At 39.9% G+C, this 17,030-nt stretch overlaps 1 protein-coding gene across 3 annotated transcripts in view; it reads left to right on the top strand.

Annotated features, from left to right (window-relative positions):
- Positions 1–17,030, top strand: part of LOC122429346 (24-hydroxycholesterol 7-alpha-hydroxylase) — an 81,331-nt gene that overhangs the window by 24,458 nt on the left and 39,843 nt on the right. For all 3 annotated transcript variants that reach the window (XM_043449573.1, XM_043449574.1, XM_043449576.1), the window contains one exon: positions 7,616–7,706. In XM_043449573.1, the coding sequence (XP_043305508.1) occupies positions 7,616–7,706 (91 nt within the window). The remainder of the gene's footprint in view (positions 1–7,615; positions 7,707–17,030) is intronic.

Genomic DNA, 17,030 nt, shown 5'->3' with positions numbered 1-17,030 from the left:
GCCATTTATTGGGGAGAGAGTGGATCAATGGGTAGTTCAGTTAAAATTGGGCCGAATCCAGGTATCCTAGCCACAGCATAGGATCTCATGGAGGTAACAGACTCTCTGATCCTCCATTCCCTTATTGGTAAAAAGGGATAGTAAAATTCCTAGTATGGTCCTATGTTTGAGCCTTTTAATAATCCATAACCCTCATTTCTCTACGAGATTATTGTGAGGATTCAGTGAGACAAACCAGCTGCTACCTAGGGATCATGAGTTCTTTGTCTTCCCTTGACCCCATTCTCCTTCTGTGTATCCTTCCTCTTGGCATGATGTAGACCTGGAAGCTTCCCCATGAGTGGAGCTGGTGATGTTAGAACTCACTACACTTCTAAAGAAAAAGGAGATTTTTTTTTTCCTTTTGCAGTCACAGATAAGATTTGTTACAGCAGAAGGATACAAAGCAAAATCAGCAAAGGGAAAAGGGAGATGGGGGCGGGGGGTGAAGTCCAGAGAGAACCAGGTACAAGCTTCCAAGAGTCTTCTCCCTGCAGAGTCACACAAGACGTACATCATCCCTCCAACAATTAAGTTGTGACAAACTTTGGGAAGTGTTATGAAGCAGGGAAGCTCATTAGAGACTCAGTGTCCAAGATTTTCTTGGGGGATTGATCACAAAAGCACCCTCTGCCTAGCATCATCAACATTCCAGACCCTCAGAAGGAAAGCAGGTGTTCCCTATAAGCCTCGTTGTTGGCACAGAAATGTAGTTGCACTGAGCCCTTCTTAGCAGTTCGGGTGGTGGGGATGAGAGCAGAGGTTTTTTAACTGTTTCCTTTTAAAACTGTTATGAATTAGAATCAAGCTACAAGACTTGTCTGACACTTCATGATCGATGCACAGCAGTCTCCTGTGTCAGGAGGATTTTATGTTAGCTCAAGCTGCACTTATATAATTTGAGAGTTTAAAGGTTAAACTTTTTATGTATTTGTTTTCTACTGAACTGGAACTTTTAACCCACCTGTAATGTTAAATGTATTCTTTTTTCTTCTAACAAATAGAAATAAGATGTGTTCAGTATTATTTGTTTCTCCTTCCTCTGGTAAAAGTTGTGGAAGGATAAGTATCAATATTTTGGTTTCCTGTAACCCATTATAAAGAAAGTGAAAATTGCTCAGTCATGTCCAACTCTTTGCGAGCCCATGGACTTTACAGTCCATGGAATTCTCCAGGCCAGAATACTGAAGTGGGTAGCTGTTCCCTTCTCCAGGAGATCTTCCCAACCAAGGGATCGAACACAGGTCTCCCGCATTGCAGGTGGATTCTTTACCAGCTGAGCCACAACAAGGGAAGCCCAAGAATACAGGAGTGGGTAGCCTATCCCTTCTCCAGCGGATCTTCCCAACCCAGAAACCCAGCCAGGGTCTCCTGCATTGCAGGTGGATTCTGTAAAGAGCAGAAATAGAAATTTTGGCTTCTCTTTTCAAGTGTGTGTCAGTCACTAAAATATATATTTAATCTAGGGTAGGAGAAAGTAGAAAGTCTCCCTTTCCCTTTCTTTTTGTACCTCTAACACTATTCTCTGATTTTTCCTTATGCAATTCTTTTGGAAACTGATTAAGCTAGAGCAAAATTAAAAGGCAGATATCAAAAGCAACTCCCAAAGCGGCAACAAAACAGTCACTCCTGTCACAGGATTAATTTTCAAGATCTCATTAGAAAGGACCCCCTGGAAGAAAGGGACACAAAGCCCCATTGATCTGACCCAGGGGAAGTCAGTTTTTTGGAATCTGTTCCTGGCACTGGTGCGAAAGAATTTAAATCAATGATTTCAGAAAGCAAGTGTCTGATGATCAGTGAAAGTTCCATCTTACTGGTTCTTGTTGGCACTTCCAAGAGGCAGCTGGTGTGCAGGCAGAGACCCTGGCCTGGCTTTCGAGTCAAGTCCAATGCCTAATCGCAGCAGCATATGACAATGGGCCAATTGTTTAACTGCGAGCCCTAGTGTCCATATCTGTAAGATAGGATGAATGTTATCTGCCTCATAGGGTATTGTGAGCATTATGTTTTTAAGGAGTGGAAAGTGGCTTACAGTCCCTGGCTCAAAAAACATTCACTTTCTTTTCTTATAAAAAGCAACACCATGGTTTCAATTAGTCATTTCGTTCAGTGGCCCACTAATAATGAACTGCCTTGGCTTCCAAAACTTGACCTCTCAAATGCCCTAGGGTGGGAGTAGCTACTGCTGTTCCCAGCTTCTATAATCTCCCATCGTGGCCTGGAGAGCCTCCAAAAGCCCTGCCAGAGGTGTGGATTATGAGGCCTGTGCTTCCCTGGTGCCTAGATCACATCCTACTCCATGCTCTGTCTCAAGGGCCGTGGAACTCAGAGCTCAGGCTTCAGACGGGCTTGGTACAGGGCCCCAGGAGGCTCTGTTATGAGACCCAAGTCTTGGTGAATTTCAGTGGACTGGTCCAAGATATTAACCACGATTTATGAAATTATTTCTACAGAAACCCATTTCCAAAGTCCAAGAAACTCCTGACTACCAAATAAACTTTTCAAGAACATTGTTCCAAACCAATCTCAAAGTTGATGTTTTACCTTTTCAATCTGCTTCTCTGAAGCTCTTTCTAAACACTTTCAGTAGTGACCATCCCCTCACCCCTCCCCATCCCACCCTCAATTCCCATAGCATTTATTGTCTGTACCATCTGCTGCCTGTATATTTAGCTCATTTTTTTCTCTTGTATCTCTCTCATACTTTCAAAAGACGTGAAAGTCCTTTGGACAGGAAGTATGTCTTCTGTAAGTTTTGTGTTTACCATGGTTGGTAGAAGACTATCTGACCTGTTAGAGAGATTACACCAGTATTTGTTAAGGGTTTCGTTTGTTGGTTGGTTGGTTTTAATTTGGCTGTGCTGAGTCTTAGTTGTGGCACACGGGACCTTCGGTCTTGGTTGCGCCATGTAGAAGCCTTAGTTGCAGCATGCGAACTCTTAGTTGTGGCATGTGAGATCTAGTTCCCAGACCAGGGATCCAATCTGGGCCTGCTGCATCGGGAGCTCCGAGTCTTAGCCACTGCATAACCAGGGATGATCCCTAGTAAATCTAGTTCCGGATGGAAGAACAAATGAGGCTGAAAAACATGCTCAGTTCATCTTCTCCCTGACTCAACACGCAGAGCTTTCCGCCCCATCTCTTCTTTCCTGTCTTCTTACCTCTTTAAGATGATGGAAAGGCATGTTGGTGGCTGCTTCAGAAGCTCAGCGAGCCCAGTGGTCCTTCCTCTTTTTCCCCAGCCCTCACCATGGACTTGACCCCTCTGAGAAAACATGAACTGGTACTTTTGGGAGCAGTTTTGAGCTTTTTTGCCAAATATGGTGCACAACAGTCCCAAGGTCACATATTCTTATTTGTTGACTCAGTAATGTGTATAAGTGGACTTCCCTGTGGCTCAAATGGTAAAGCGTCTGCCTACAATGCAGGAGACCCGGGTTTGATCCCTGGGTTGGGAAGATCCCCTGGAGAAGGAAATGGCAACCCACTCCGGTACTCTTGCCTGGAAAATCCCATGGATGGAGGAGCCTGTTGGACTACAGTCCATGGGGTCACAAAAAAAAAAAAAAAGAGTCGGACACGACTGAGTGACTTCACTTCTAATGTATATAAACTTCTTACATACCATTGTTCTTCTATGTGGCTTTCTTTTCTTTTTAAAAGAGTAATTTTTTTATTTAAAAGATTTTATGTAGAATATAATATAGATTTTTAGAAGAAAATCTGTTAAGAGGCATCAAACACAGTAACTAACACCACTGTACAACCATTTATAGTTTAACTGAATTCCTTGAGGATGCTTTAAAAATAAGTAATAGCCAATTTTAGTCAATCTCTAAAACTCTAATTAACCACATAAAACTTTAAACCCCTCTTTTGTATAACTGAAAATCTATACAATATCACTAAGATATATTTTCCCCCACTTGAACTCTGAGTCTTTAATTAACAAGCTCTACTGTATAGCATAGGGAACTATATTCAATATCCTGTATAAACCTTAATGGAAGAAATATGAAAATATATGTAATATTGTATTAATTTCTGATGTACGGCAAAGTGATTTAGTTGTATATACATATATACATGCTTCCCAGGTTGACCAGTGTTAAAGAATCCACCAGCCAAGGAAGACACACAAAGAGACACAGGTTCGATCCCTGGGTTGGGAAGATCCCCTGGAGGAGGAAATGGCAACCCACTCCAGTATTCTTTTTTTTTTTCATTTATTTTTATTAGTTGGAGGCTAATTACTTTACAATATTGTAGTGATTTTTGCCATACATTGACATGAATCAGCCATGGATTTACATGTGTTCCCCATCCTGATCCCCGCTCCCACCTCCCTCCCCATCCCATCCTCTGGGTCTTCCCAGTGCACCAGCCCTGAGCACTTGTCTCATGCATCCAACCTGAGCTGGTGATCTGTTTCACCCTTGATAATATACATGTTTCAATGCTATTCTCTCAAAACATCCCACCCTCGCCTTCTCCCACAGAGTCCAAAAGTCTGTTCTGTACATCTGTGTCTCGTTTTCTGTTTTGCCTATAGGGTTATTGTTACCATCTTTCTAAATTCCATATATATGCGTTAGTATACTGCATTGGTGTTTATCTTTCTGGCTTACTTCACTCTGTATAATGGGCTCCAGTTTCATCCATCTCATTAGAACTGATTCAAATGAATTCTTTTTAATGGCTGAGTAATATTCCATTGTGTATATGGACCACAGCTTCCTTATCCATTCGTCTGCTAATGGACATGTAGATTGCTTCCATGTCCTGGCAATTATAAACAGTGCTACGATGAACATTGGGGTGCACGTGTCCACTCCAGTATTCTTGCCTGGAGAATCCCATGAGCAGAGGAGCCTGGTGGGCTACAGTCCATGGAGTCGCAAAGAGCCAGACAAACTGAAGCGACTGAGCATGCACTCACCCACATGTATACATATATATACAAATATATATAACTAAATCACTTTGCTGTACAGCAGAAATTAATTCAACATTATAAATCGATTTACTTCAATATAATAAAATTTTTTTAAAAGATGGATTGAGTATGGAGTGGCTATTAATTAAATCCAGTAATTCCAGTAATTAAGTACTTCCCCTTATCGATAATGTAGAACACGCCCTTGTTGGGAGAAGGCGATGAGAGCTCGCTGAGCATGTTTCCTCTAAAAATGAACTAGTTGATATCTTGGGTCAGTGTATCCTAATCTGGAATACACCACAGAAAGCCTGTGTTGGGATTGTAGAGGCCTCGGTTCTCCGTTCACTTGTTTATGTAAAAAGCACCATGTTTATCCCCACGGTACCAGTTTACTGTCGAAGGGCACAGCAATGAGTAGGATGGAATTTAGTTTTGTCCAAGCACTTCCCTGGTGGCTCAGTCAGTAAAGAGTCCGCCTGCAATGCAGGAGACCTGAGTTCGATCCCTGGGTTGGGAAGATCTTCTGGAGGAGGGCATGGCAACCCACTCCAGTATTCTTGCTTGGAGAATTCCCATGGACAGAGGAGCCTGGCAGGCTGCAGTCCATGGGCTCACAAAGAGTCAGACGTGACTAAGCGCAAGCACTTCTTTTCAATTGCTTGTTCTTCCTCTTCTGACCACAGAGGGGAGCATTGGGATCATTTAAAGATGCTTAGCAGTCTCTGACGACAGACAAAAAAACTTAAATGAATCTGAGTCTTTTCAGGATTGGTTTTCCTAGATGAATTCTTTCACAATATGTGTTTACCAAAAAAAAAGGATGAAAGGGAAACCCAAGCTTCTTTTAATGATTTGGTATGTTTTCTTTAATGTGTAATCTAAAATAGAAGCAAAAACATCTACCTGAACTAAAGGAAAAATTTTTTGGTTTTTTTTTTTCAATTGAATTGTAGTTTATTTGGGGCTTCCCAGGTCGCTCAGTGGATGAAAATTTGCCTGCAGTGCAGGAGATGCTGGAGATGTGGGTTCAAGCTCTGGTCGGGAAGATCCCCTGGAGGAGGTCTTGGCAACCCACTCCAGTAGTTTATTTACTATATTGTATATAGTTTTAGGTGTACAGCAGAGTGATTCAGTATTTTTTCAGCATATACTTCATTATATGTTATTACAAGATAATGGGTATAATTTCCTGTGCTGTCCAGTACATCCTTATTGCTTATCTATTTTAGTAGTTTGTATCTGTTAATCCCATACCCCTAATTTGTCCTTCCACCGTCTCTCTCCCTTTGTTAGCCACAATTTTGTCTTCTATATCTATGAGTGTGTTTCTGTTTTTCCTATACATTCATTTGTATATATATATATATATATATATATATATTTTTAGATTCTACATATAGGTGATATCATTTGCCTTTCTCTGTCTGACTTACTTCACTAAGCACAATATTCTCTAGGTCCATCAGTGTTGCTGCAAATGGCAGTATTTCATTCTTTTTATGGCTGAGTAATATTCTATGGCATATATGTACTACATCTTCTTAATCCAATCATCTGTTAATGGGTGATTGGGTTGCTTCTATGTCTTGGCTATAGTAAAGGATGCTGCTATCAACATTGGGGTACATGTATTTTTTTGAATTAGTATTTCATATTTTCTGGATATATACCCAGGAATGAAATTGTTGGTTCATGTGGTAGTTCTAGTTTTAGTTTTATAAGGAACCTCTGTACTGTTTTCCATAGTGGCTGCACCAATTTACATTCCCAGCAGCAGTGTACGAGGGTTTCATGTCCTCCACATCCTCTCCAGCATTTGTTATTTGTACTCTTTTCAATGACAGTCATTCTGACCAGTGTGAGGGGATGTTTCATTGTGGTTTTGATTTTCATTTCTCTAGTAATTAGTAATGTTGAGCATCTTGTTCATGTGCTTGTCAGCCATCTGTATGTCTTTGATGTATAGCAGTATAATTTTATTGGTTGGTGGTATTTTATTGGTTGTGGTATTTTATAATACCATGATGAGTAAAGATGTGAAATAATTTTGTTTGGCCTAGAGTGAGAACTTGCAAACATACTGTGTTCAGTATGTTTACAAGCCTCCTTGCTCAATAGGGTGTGAAAGAACCCTATTTTTGGTATTGAGTTTATGAGATTTTAGGTATAGTTTCTGAGGCTTATTTAAAATTACCGTGTTTCATTTACAGAATATATGATTTGCTAATTTGTATTTCAAAGAGATTGAATCTTTAAAAATATCTTTGTTTTGGACTAACTTGCTTAAGTGTCATAATTTGTTGTTTCTAAAATTCTAATATGCGTTGGTATAATATTTTATATTGTATATTAATAAAATAAAAAATCCTGATTTTCCCATTTTATTTGTAGTGAAGATAATTTACTCCATATAAACAATATAGTAAAACTATAGTGGCAGAATAAAATTGTAAAGCTAACCCCTCAGAGATAATATAACATCTCTTTGTTCATAACATCTAGCTGTTTTCGAAGATACTCTTTACTAACATGCTTTTAACTTAAATATTTTAACTGTTTGTGGCTAATACTGTGTATTCTTTTGTTCACCTTCAAAGAAGGTTATACTTTTTGACACATGTTTTTCTTTTTAAGGTTGCATTTTGGACATTTGCATTTGTCCTGTCTCATCCCAATATCCACAGGACCATTATGGAAGGCATATCATCTGTATTTGGCACAGCAGGTACTAACACTGAATTAAATGGCATAATTGCAGGGACATCTAATAATGTGTGCTTGTCACACATTCCGGGCAAAGTTAAATGCCCCTAATTTAATAGAATTTCAAAATAATCCAAGTTGAACATAATTTATATGTTTCAAAATATAAGTTGATCAGGTAGAATCTTAGAATTTAATCAAGGATTTTAGAATTCATCTGGACCAACTCCCTTGTTTCCAAATAATGAAACAGAGAGATTATAATTTGCCCAACTTTCCTGTTTAAACACAAGTGTAATACACAGGGCTTTTCTTCTAATCTCCTGTCCCATTGCCTCAGCTGAACTCCAAGTCTATAGTTTTGGAATTCAAGATTTTCCAGATTTGATAAAAGTAATATGGTACATATTCTTTATACTACTTAACAGTACTAATGGGATATGGATGTTAGTTCCAAAGGAACTTTTAAAATGTTATAATTTTTAAAGGTTCTGTGGCTTTGAACTGCCGGTAGAGATTTCTACTTTGCCATTTTGGTTCAGATTTGGGCTCATCAGTTGTCATCTGTTTTAAAAAGCAGAAGCTTGAGTGGAGAAAATTCCAATCCTTGTTTATTCACCATAATTTTACCTGAGAGTAGATTTACAAAAAAACTTTAATATGTCAAATTATGTATTCTAATGTAAAAAAAAATCAATAAATGACTTGGTACTCTTGGAAGAACACAAAATAATAGTAGGGCAAAATGGTGTAATGACAGTTAATAGTTATTCCCTTCTCCCCTTCGTGATTGCTGAAAATATTTTATTTGGATTTTTAAACTTATTTTGACTACTTCCTTTCAAGTTAAGCCAGAAATCAAATTGGCTTGGCCAACAAGGATATAGAAGCCGTATTGCCTCTGAGATTTGAGTGTGAATTGGGCACTGCTAGGTCGTATTTCATGGAAGTGATGAGCGTTAGAATCACTGAGTCCCGACAACTCTGACAAGTTAGATTCTGGAGATATGACAGTGGTGGACGTAAGACAAGATGACTTGTGTTTATGGAGCTTATATCTGCAAAGCTAACAGAAATGTGCGTGCCTGCGTATCTATAGATGGCAAAGGGAATGCATCCTTGATCATCACATACTCTCCTTTATCTTGCCAGAGTCTTCTCCTGACACAGTGTTCTCCAAATTCCTGGTCTTTCAGAAATAAAAAGGCAGTATGGGTGGTGGTTGGGATAATATAAGAAGCCTATCTGACCCAAAGGCCACAATAGAAGCATAATATTAATCAAAATGTTTACTGCGTTTGAATCTTGAACTCTAAAACGCAGTTCTAAAGGAGAAAGACAAAATCTTTTGTCTTTTTCTATATTCCTGTTTTAGAACCTGTTATTCTCCTCTAACACGCTTCCCAGGTGGTGCTAGTGGTAAAGAACCCTCCTGCCAGTGTAGGAGATATAAGAGATGCAGGTTCGATCCCTGGGTTAGGAAGATCCCCTGGAGGAGGGCATGGCAATCCACTCCAGTATTCTTGCCTGGATAATCCCATGGACAGAGGAGCCTGGTGGGCTGCAATCCATACAGTCACACAGAATTGGACAAGACTGAAGCAACTTAGCATGAACACATTCCCCTCTAACAGAAAAAAAAATCTTCAAATAGGTACCAGTGTACTAACTATATTATGTCAGTGCTCTCAGTTTATGAGACTCTTGTAGAATTGAAATTACTCTATAATGTATCTAACATTTTTTGCCATGCTTATACAAAAGCAGTTCATGTCAATTCATGAATACGATATAGCAGTTCAAGAATTTAGATAATGGGAGAGGAAGCCACAGATCTTTGGAAGTTGATATCAGGGGAGATACCCATATGCCCAAACAAAGGATTCTGTCAAAGGAAGAACATTAAAAGTGGATGAAATAACCTGACATAGCATGACATTTCTCTGATTTTTATGCTTTTTTCTATTAGAAGATTGCCTTTTCCTTCTTTGAAGATGTCTTTGGTGAATTTCCAACTCAGAATCTCACTAACCTCACCACTAGAGCCCATCTCAGACATTTTCCCCAACTTTCTTATACAATAAGTCTTGGGGAAAAGCTGCTATTGAATACTTGGTCCTTTATGTCTGGCTTCTTTCATTTGGTATAATGTTATATTTCGTATGATGATGTTTTAGATTAGCTGATTTTCATGTTTCAACCTCCTTGCATTCCTGAGATAAATCTTTAGTCATAGTGTATAATTCATATAAAACATATGATTTTTATATATGTTGCTGGATTCAGTATGTTAGTATTTTGTTGAGGAATTTTGCATCTTTATTAATAAGATATATTGATTTATAGTTTTCTTTCTTGTGATATCTTTGTCTAGTTTTGCTATCAGAATCAGTTCAGTTCAGTCGCTCAGTTGTGTCTGACTCTTTGCGACCCCGTGGACAGCAGCACGCCAGGCTTCCCTGTCCATCACCAACTCCCCGAGCTTACTCAAATTCATGTCCATCAAGTTGGTGATGCCATCCAGCCATCTCATCCTCTGTCGTCCCCTTCTCCTCCCGCCTTCAATCTTTCCCAGCATCAGGACATTTTCCAAAGAGTCAGTTCTTCACACTGGGTGGCCAAAGTATTGGAGTTTCAGGTTCAGCATCAGTCCTTCCAATAAATATTCAGGACTGATTTCCTTTAGGATGAACTGGTTGGATCTCCTTGCAGTCCAAGGGACTCTCAAGAGTCTTCTCCAACACTACAATTCAAAAACATCAATTCTTCGGTGCTCAGCCTTCTTTATAGTCCAATTCTCACATCCATACATGACAACTGGAAAAACCAGAGCCTTGACTAGATGGACCTTTGTTGGCAAAGTAATGTCTGTGCTTTTTAATATGCTGTCTAGATTTGTCATAGCTTTTCTTCCAAGGAGCAAGCGTCTTTTAATTTCATGGCTGCAGTCACCGTCTGCAGTGATTTTGGAACCCAAGAAAATAAAGTCTGTCACTGTTGCCATTGTTTCCCCATCTACATGCCATGAATTGATAGGACCGGATGCCATGATCTTAGTTTTTTGAATGTTGAGTTTTAAGCCAACTTTTTCACTCTCCTCTTTCACTTTCATCAGGAGGCTCTTTAGTTGCTCTTTGCTTTCTGGCACAAGGGTGGTGTCATCTGCATATCTGAGGTTATTGATATTTCTCCCGACAATCTTGATTCAAGCTTGTGCTTCATCCAGCCCGCCATTTCCACTACCACTCCATCTGGTGATGTCCATGTGTAGAGTCTTCTCTTGTGTTAGAAGAGGGTGTTTGCTATGACCAGTGTGTTCTCTTGGCAAAACTGTGTTAGCCTTTGACCTGCTCCATTTTGTACTCCAAGGCCAAGCTTGCCTGTTACTCCAGGTATCTCCTGACTTCCTACTTTTGTGTTCTAGTCCCCTATAATGAAAAGGACATCTTTTTTGGGTGTTAGTTCTAGAAGGTCTTGTAGGTCTTCAAAGAACTGTTCAACTTCTTCAGCATTAGTGGTTGGGGCATAGACTTGGATTACTGTGATATTGAATGTTTGCCTTGGAAACAAACAGAGATCATTCTGTCATTTTTGAGATTGTATTCAAGTACTGCATTTCAGACTCTTTTGTTGTCTATGACAGCTACTCCATTTCTGCTAAGGAATTCTTGCCCACAGTAGTAGATATAATCGTCATCTGAGTTAAATTTGCCCATTCCAGTCCATTTTACTTTGCTGGTTCCTAAAATGTCGATGTTCACCCTTGCCACCTCTTGTTTGACCACTTCCAATTTGCCTTGATTCATGGACCTAACATTCCAGGTTCCTACGCAATGTTGCTGTTTATAGCATCAGACTTTACTTCCATCACCAGTCACATCCACAACTGGGTGTAGTTTTTGCTTTGGTTCCATCTCTTCATTCTTTCTGGAATTATTTCTTCACTGATCTCCAATAGAATATTAGGCACCTACCACCCTCAGGAGTTCATCTTTCAGTGTCCTATCTTTTTGCCTTTTCATACTGTTCATGGGGTTCTCAAGGCAAGAATGCTGAAGTGGTTTGTCATTCCCTTCTCCAGTGGACCATGTTTTGTCAGAACTCTCCAGCATGACCCGTCCATTTTGGGTGGCCCTACACAGCATGGCTCATAGTTTCACTGAGTTAGACAAGGCTGTGGTCCATGTGATCAGAATGGTTAGTTTCTTGTGATTGTGGTTTTCATTCTGTTTGCCCTCTGATGGAGAAGGATAAGAGGCTTATGGAAGCTTCCTGATGGGGAAGACTGACTGAGGGAGAAACTGGATCTTGTTCTGATGGGCGGGGCCATGCTCAGTAAATCTTTAATCCTGTTTTCTGCCGATGGGTGGGGCTGTGTTCCCTCCCTGTTGTTTGACCTTAGGCCAAACTATGGTGGAGGTAGTGAAGATAATTGCAGCCTCCTTCAAAAGGCCCCATGTAGGCCCTGCTGCATTCAGTGCCCCCAACCCTGCAGCAGACTGCCACCAACCCATGCCTCCACCAGAGACTCCTGAACACTCACGGGCAAGTCTGGGTCAGTCTCTTGTGGGGTCACCACTCCTTTCTCCTGGGTCCTGGGGTGCATAAGGTTTTGTTTGTGCCCTCCAAGAGTCTGTTTCCCCAGTCCTGTGAAAGTTCTGGAGGCTCTTTGGTGGGGTTAATGGCTACCTCCTCCAAGAAGGCTTATGCCATACGCGAGAGTACTTTACCCACAGCCCCTGACCCTGCAGCAGGCCACTGCTAACCCGTATCACCACAGGAGACACTCAGACACAGTTCTGGCCCAGTCTCTGTGGGGTCTCTGGGTCCTGATGCGTACAAGGTTTGTTTGAACCCTCTGAGCATCTCTGGTGGGTATGGGTTTGATTGTAAATGCAGTTTCGCCCCTCCTACCATCTGGCTGGGGCTTCTGCTTTGCCCTTGGATGTGGGGTATCTTTTTTTGGTGGTATCCAACATTCTCCTGTCGATGGTTATTCAGCAGTGAGTTGTAATTTTGGAGTTCTCGCAGGAGAAGATGAGTGCATGTCCTTCTACTCTGCCATCTTGGAAGGTATCAGAATAATTTGGCTTTATAGAATGACTGCAGAATATTCCTCTGTCTTATATTTTTTTGAAAGAGTTTGGCAACCTTTTAGCTACACTGACCATGAGAAAAGAAAGAGGACACAAATGACTAAAACCATGAATGAGGGAGATGTTTTCCCAGTGGACTTAAAGATATAAAGAAGATTATAGGGAAAAATAATCTGACCATGCCTACACACACACACACACACACACACACACACACACGTAAGTAAGTAAGTATTGGTTGCTCAGTCGTGCCCAACTCTTTGCAACCCCATGGCCTGCAGCCCACCAGGCTCCTCTGTCCATGAGATTTTCCAGGCAAGGATACTGGAATGGGTTGCCATTTCCCTCTCCAGGGAATCTTCCCAACCCAGGGTCTCCTGCACTGCAGGCAGATTCTTTACCAACTGAGCTGCAAGGGAAGCCATATATATATATGTAGTAAATTGGTTACCACAATAAATTTAGTTAAGTAAATTTATTTACTTAGTAAGTAAATAAGTAAGTCAGTCCAATATTTGAGTTTCTTCAGGAACAGGTTCTGCTGATTGCTTTTTCCCTGTATGGTCTATATATTCTTGTTACCTGTCACATTTCATATTTTTCTTGTGTGTCTTGCAATTTTTTGTTGAAACTGAGCATTTTAAATAATATACCGTGGTAACCCTGGAAATCAGATTCTCCTCTCTGCTCAGAGTCTTTTATTTTTTTCATTGCCACTTGTTATTTTTCCTTGTTTGTTCACAGAAGTAAACTCCAAAAATACTTGATGTTGTTAAATGTTATGTGAAAAAGAAAAGAGCAGATTAGGTATGATCAGGATTGCCAGAGCTGGAGAAAAGTGAAAGTGGCTCAGTCATGTCTGACTCTTTGCGACCCCATGGACTATACAGTCCATGGAATTCTCCAAGCCAGAATACTAGAGTGGGTAGCCTATCCCTTCTCCAGTGGATCTTCCCAACCCAGGAATGGAACCCGGGTCTCCTAGACTGTAGGCAAATTGTTTACAAAATGAACTATCAGGGAAGCCCAGAAGGAGGTGGTAGCATTAAATAGTTGGATCAGAGCTGACCTTCCTGGAAAGGTGAGATTTGAGTAAGGACTTAAAGATGGTTAGGAGTTAGCACATATCTGGAGGAGAAGCCTGTTAGAGTTAGATATTGCAGGTGTGGCCTCACTGCGGTCTCACAAAGTTCTTGCAGGCATTCACTTTGGGTCCTGTTTAGACTGTGTTTTCTTTTTTCTTTTTTTAGACTGTGTTTTCAAGCAGTTTTCTTTTCTGATTTAGGATTCCCACTGTGAGTGTCTGCCTGAGAGCAGAAAGTCATTCCATCTTAAAAACAAACAATAGCAAATAAAAATGCATTTAAATTGTTACCTGGTTCCATTTGACCCTTTTCACCTACTTGTTTTGATTTGGGGTAGCACACACAGCACAATGGTTTGTTTTTTGTGATTTTTTTGGCCTGTGTATGTTGTTTTTTGTTCTTGGTGGCCATTCAGTTGTATTGCACATTTAGTTGAGGGGAAAAAGTAGTAAATTTTTTTCTGTTAATTTAAAAGAAATCAGGTTAATTAACAGAAATACACCTGCATAGAAATAATTCCATAAAACATCAGGAATTATTTTTTTGTCTTACATAAAAATCATGATTTGTGGATCATAAAAGACACAGTACAAAATTTTCATTGGATTGCAATTTTTGTTTGAAAATTTGATTCACGCCTTTCTACCCTGTCACTTAGTAATTATGTGACTTTGGATAAAAGAGAAAAGTTACTCAGAGCCAACCAATAACATTTCTTGATACCACTGAGTCCTGGTTTAGCAGCAGTTCTGCCTGGGGACAGACCAACACTATCAAGTGACCGGATGCTATTACCTGGCGACACTGACTCAGTGGCCACACTCATCATGTACTGGTGAGAAAGGATTTTCTCTCATATTTATAAACAAGCATAAAAACTAGCAGAGTGATAAATGAGGCTCGGGTCCTATGGTGGTGTTCTGGGCAAATTTGATGTCATTTGCATCATTTTAATTAATTAAATTTAATGGTATTGAAGCACATTTATTCTTGAGGTCTTCTCTCTAGTCACCTCTTACCCATATTATAACATGTGTGCAATTTTTATCTGCTTGGATGTGTCCCAATATCTTCTTGTCTAACCTAGAACAACATTCTTGGAGGATTCCATCATGGTATATCAAAGACCTGAGTCCCTCCAGCTAACTGAAGAAGCTTATTCTCATCACCGCTCTACAGCCTGCCAGGACTCAATGGCTGATAGCCAAGGTTGTGTCTATGATAGAGCCTTGGCCTTTATGCCACACATCAACCAAAATATTGAAGAAAGAGATCATGTAGCAGAAGCTAAGGTCACTCCAGTGGAGTTATGAATGGAGAAAGGTTATTTTATTTATTTATTTTTTACGTGATTACTAAGTTTAATTCAACAGCTACACCCACTCCTGCCTTGTAAAAATAACAGGCTCCTCTCAAGGTTGCATTGTGATGTGAGTACAGGTTTGTTGTTTTCAATGACAGCTTTACAAAAAAAGTGTTAGTTGCTCAGTCATGTCCAATTCTTTGCGACCCCAGGAGCCTGCCAGGCTCTTCTGTCTGTGGGGTTTCCCAGGCAAGAACTGCTAGCCAGACAACATGAATCTAATATGGACATTTTGGAAGTTCTGGCATATCACACAGGAAATTTTTTACATAGTCTCATTTTCCTTTGCTAGCCCAGCTTTTAAAAATCCTGGAATAAACTCAGAAAACGTTAAATTATGACAGAGCTGTTCACAAACTACTTCTCATCCATCAATCTTGGAGAACACATGTAGGTTACTTAAGAAAATGTTTATAAATGCAGATTTCATTGGAAACCTACTCCAAATGTTTAATTTTCTTATCTTCTTTTCTCCTTGGACCTAAAGTCCAAGATGGCATCATTTTTGGAGCTCAGAACTTGTTACTTGCCAATCCGCTCATATAGGTACAAAGACCAGGGTGAAATTTTCACATATAATATCTGACCCATGAGAGATTTCCCAGGAGGCTAGATTTCCTCCACTATTTTCTGCTTTGAATGCCTGAAGTGTGTCTTGTGACACTAACTCAGGAGATTTTGTGTGAAGTCATTCTGTCCTCATTTATTGCTTAGCTTCAGTAGGTGGAAAGAGATACTTCTGATGGCTGCAGATTATTTACAAGCTTGGAGATAGGTCCTACTCTGGCACTTTTCATTTTATTAAGTCTTTCACTATCTCACTCCAGTGTAGCACAGTTAATCTGCTTTGTTTATCCTCTACATTTTTCATTCGGACACAGTTCTTTTCTTTGAGTGTTCCTTTAGAGAATTATTCAGGCATTTGGATAACCTTTTTTCCTCTTTAGAGATAAAGGTGTTCAAGCCAGGTCAACATCTCTCCAGAGAATGCAATCCAGAAATTTAGAATTATTATGCAGGATTTATAAAGAAAGGTATTTCTAGATCAAAATTGATTTTTACCTTTTATTATCTACCCATTGTCATCTTGTTTTGCCAATATCTCTACCTTTTACTTATTATAAATTAGGTCATGTCCTTTATTCTTTGAAAAAGACCATCATAATTATGAAGCAGCCTTCATTGTATATTCCAGTAAATAGAGAAATTGATAACCTCTTTTTAATATCTGAAAGAAATATTTCTGAAGATAAATAGGATATTGTTTTTTCAGAAGAGACTCTTATGTGGTTGTCTTGGTATAGTTGCATTAATCTTTTCTTTAAATGATATAATGGGATTTGGTATGTTTTTTATGTGTGTGTATAGATAGAAGAAGTAGGGGGATCAATCTTTTGATTCTTGACTCTATCTTCTATCTGTCTTAATAACCTGTTCTAAGCACCACTGCAGTCCTTGGTATCTTTCTCAATTCATTGTTATCACTGCTTCGTTCATTCCTGGTCTGTAGTTATGAACATCCAACTGAAGCTGCTGATTAGAGTCTACCTCTGAAAGGTTATTGCTTATGATTTTTCAGTGGGTGTCAAGCAGAGTGCTGTGCCCCAGTTAGCAATCCCAGGGGAGGACTCTAAACACTTCTGCCCACTGCACCTTGGTATCAGAGTTGCCGAGGATAACACAGGGCTGTCAGGCACTGGCTGCAACAATGCTAAACTCACATAGAACAGAAAGAGAGTGAGATCAGCTGCAGCAGTGGGTGTGGGTCCCCTGTGGCCAGCGTGTCTCTCCCTGGAGCTGAT

The sequence above is a fragment of the Cervus canadensis genome, chromosome 28 (genome assembly GCF_019320065.1).
Source record: "Cervus canadensis isolate Bull #8, Minnesota chromosome 28, ASM1932006v1, whole genome shotgun sequence".
NCBI lineage: Eukaryota > Metazoa > Chordata > Mammalia > Artiodactyla > Cervidae > Cervus > Cervus canadensis.
This window is presented reverse-complemented; position numbering and strand designations above follow the sequence as displayed.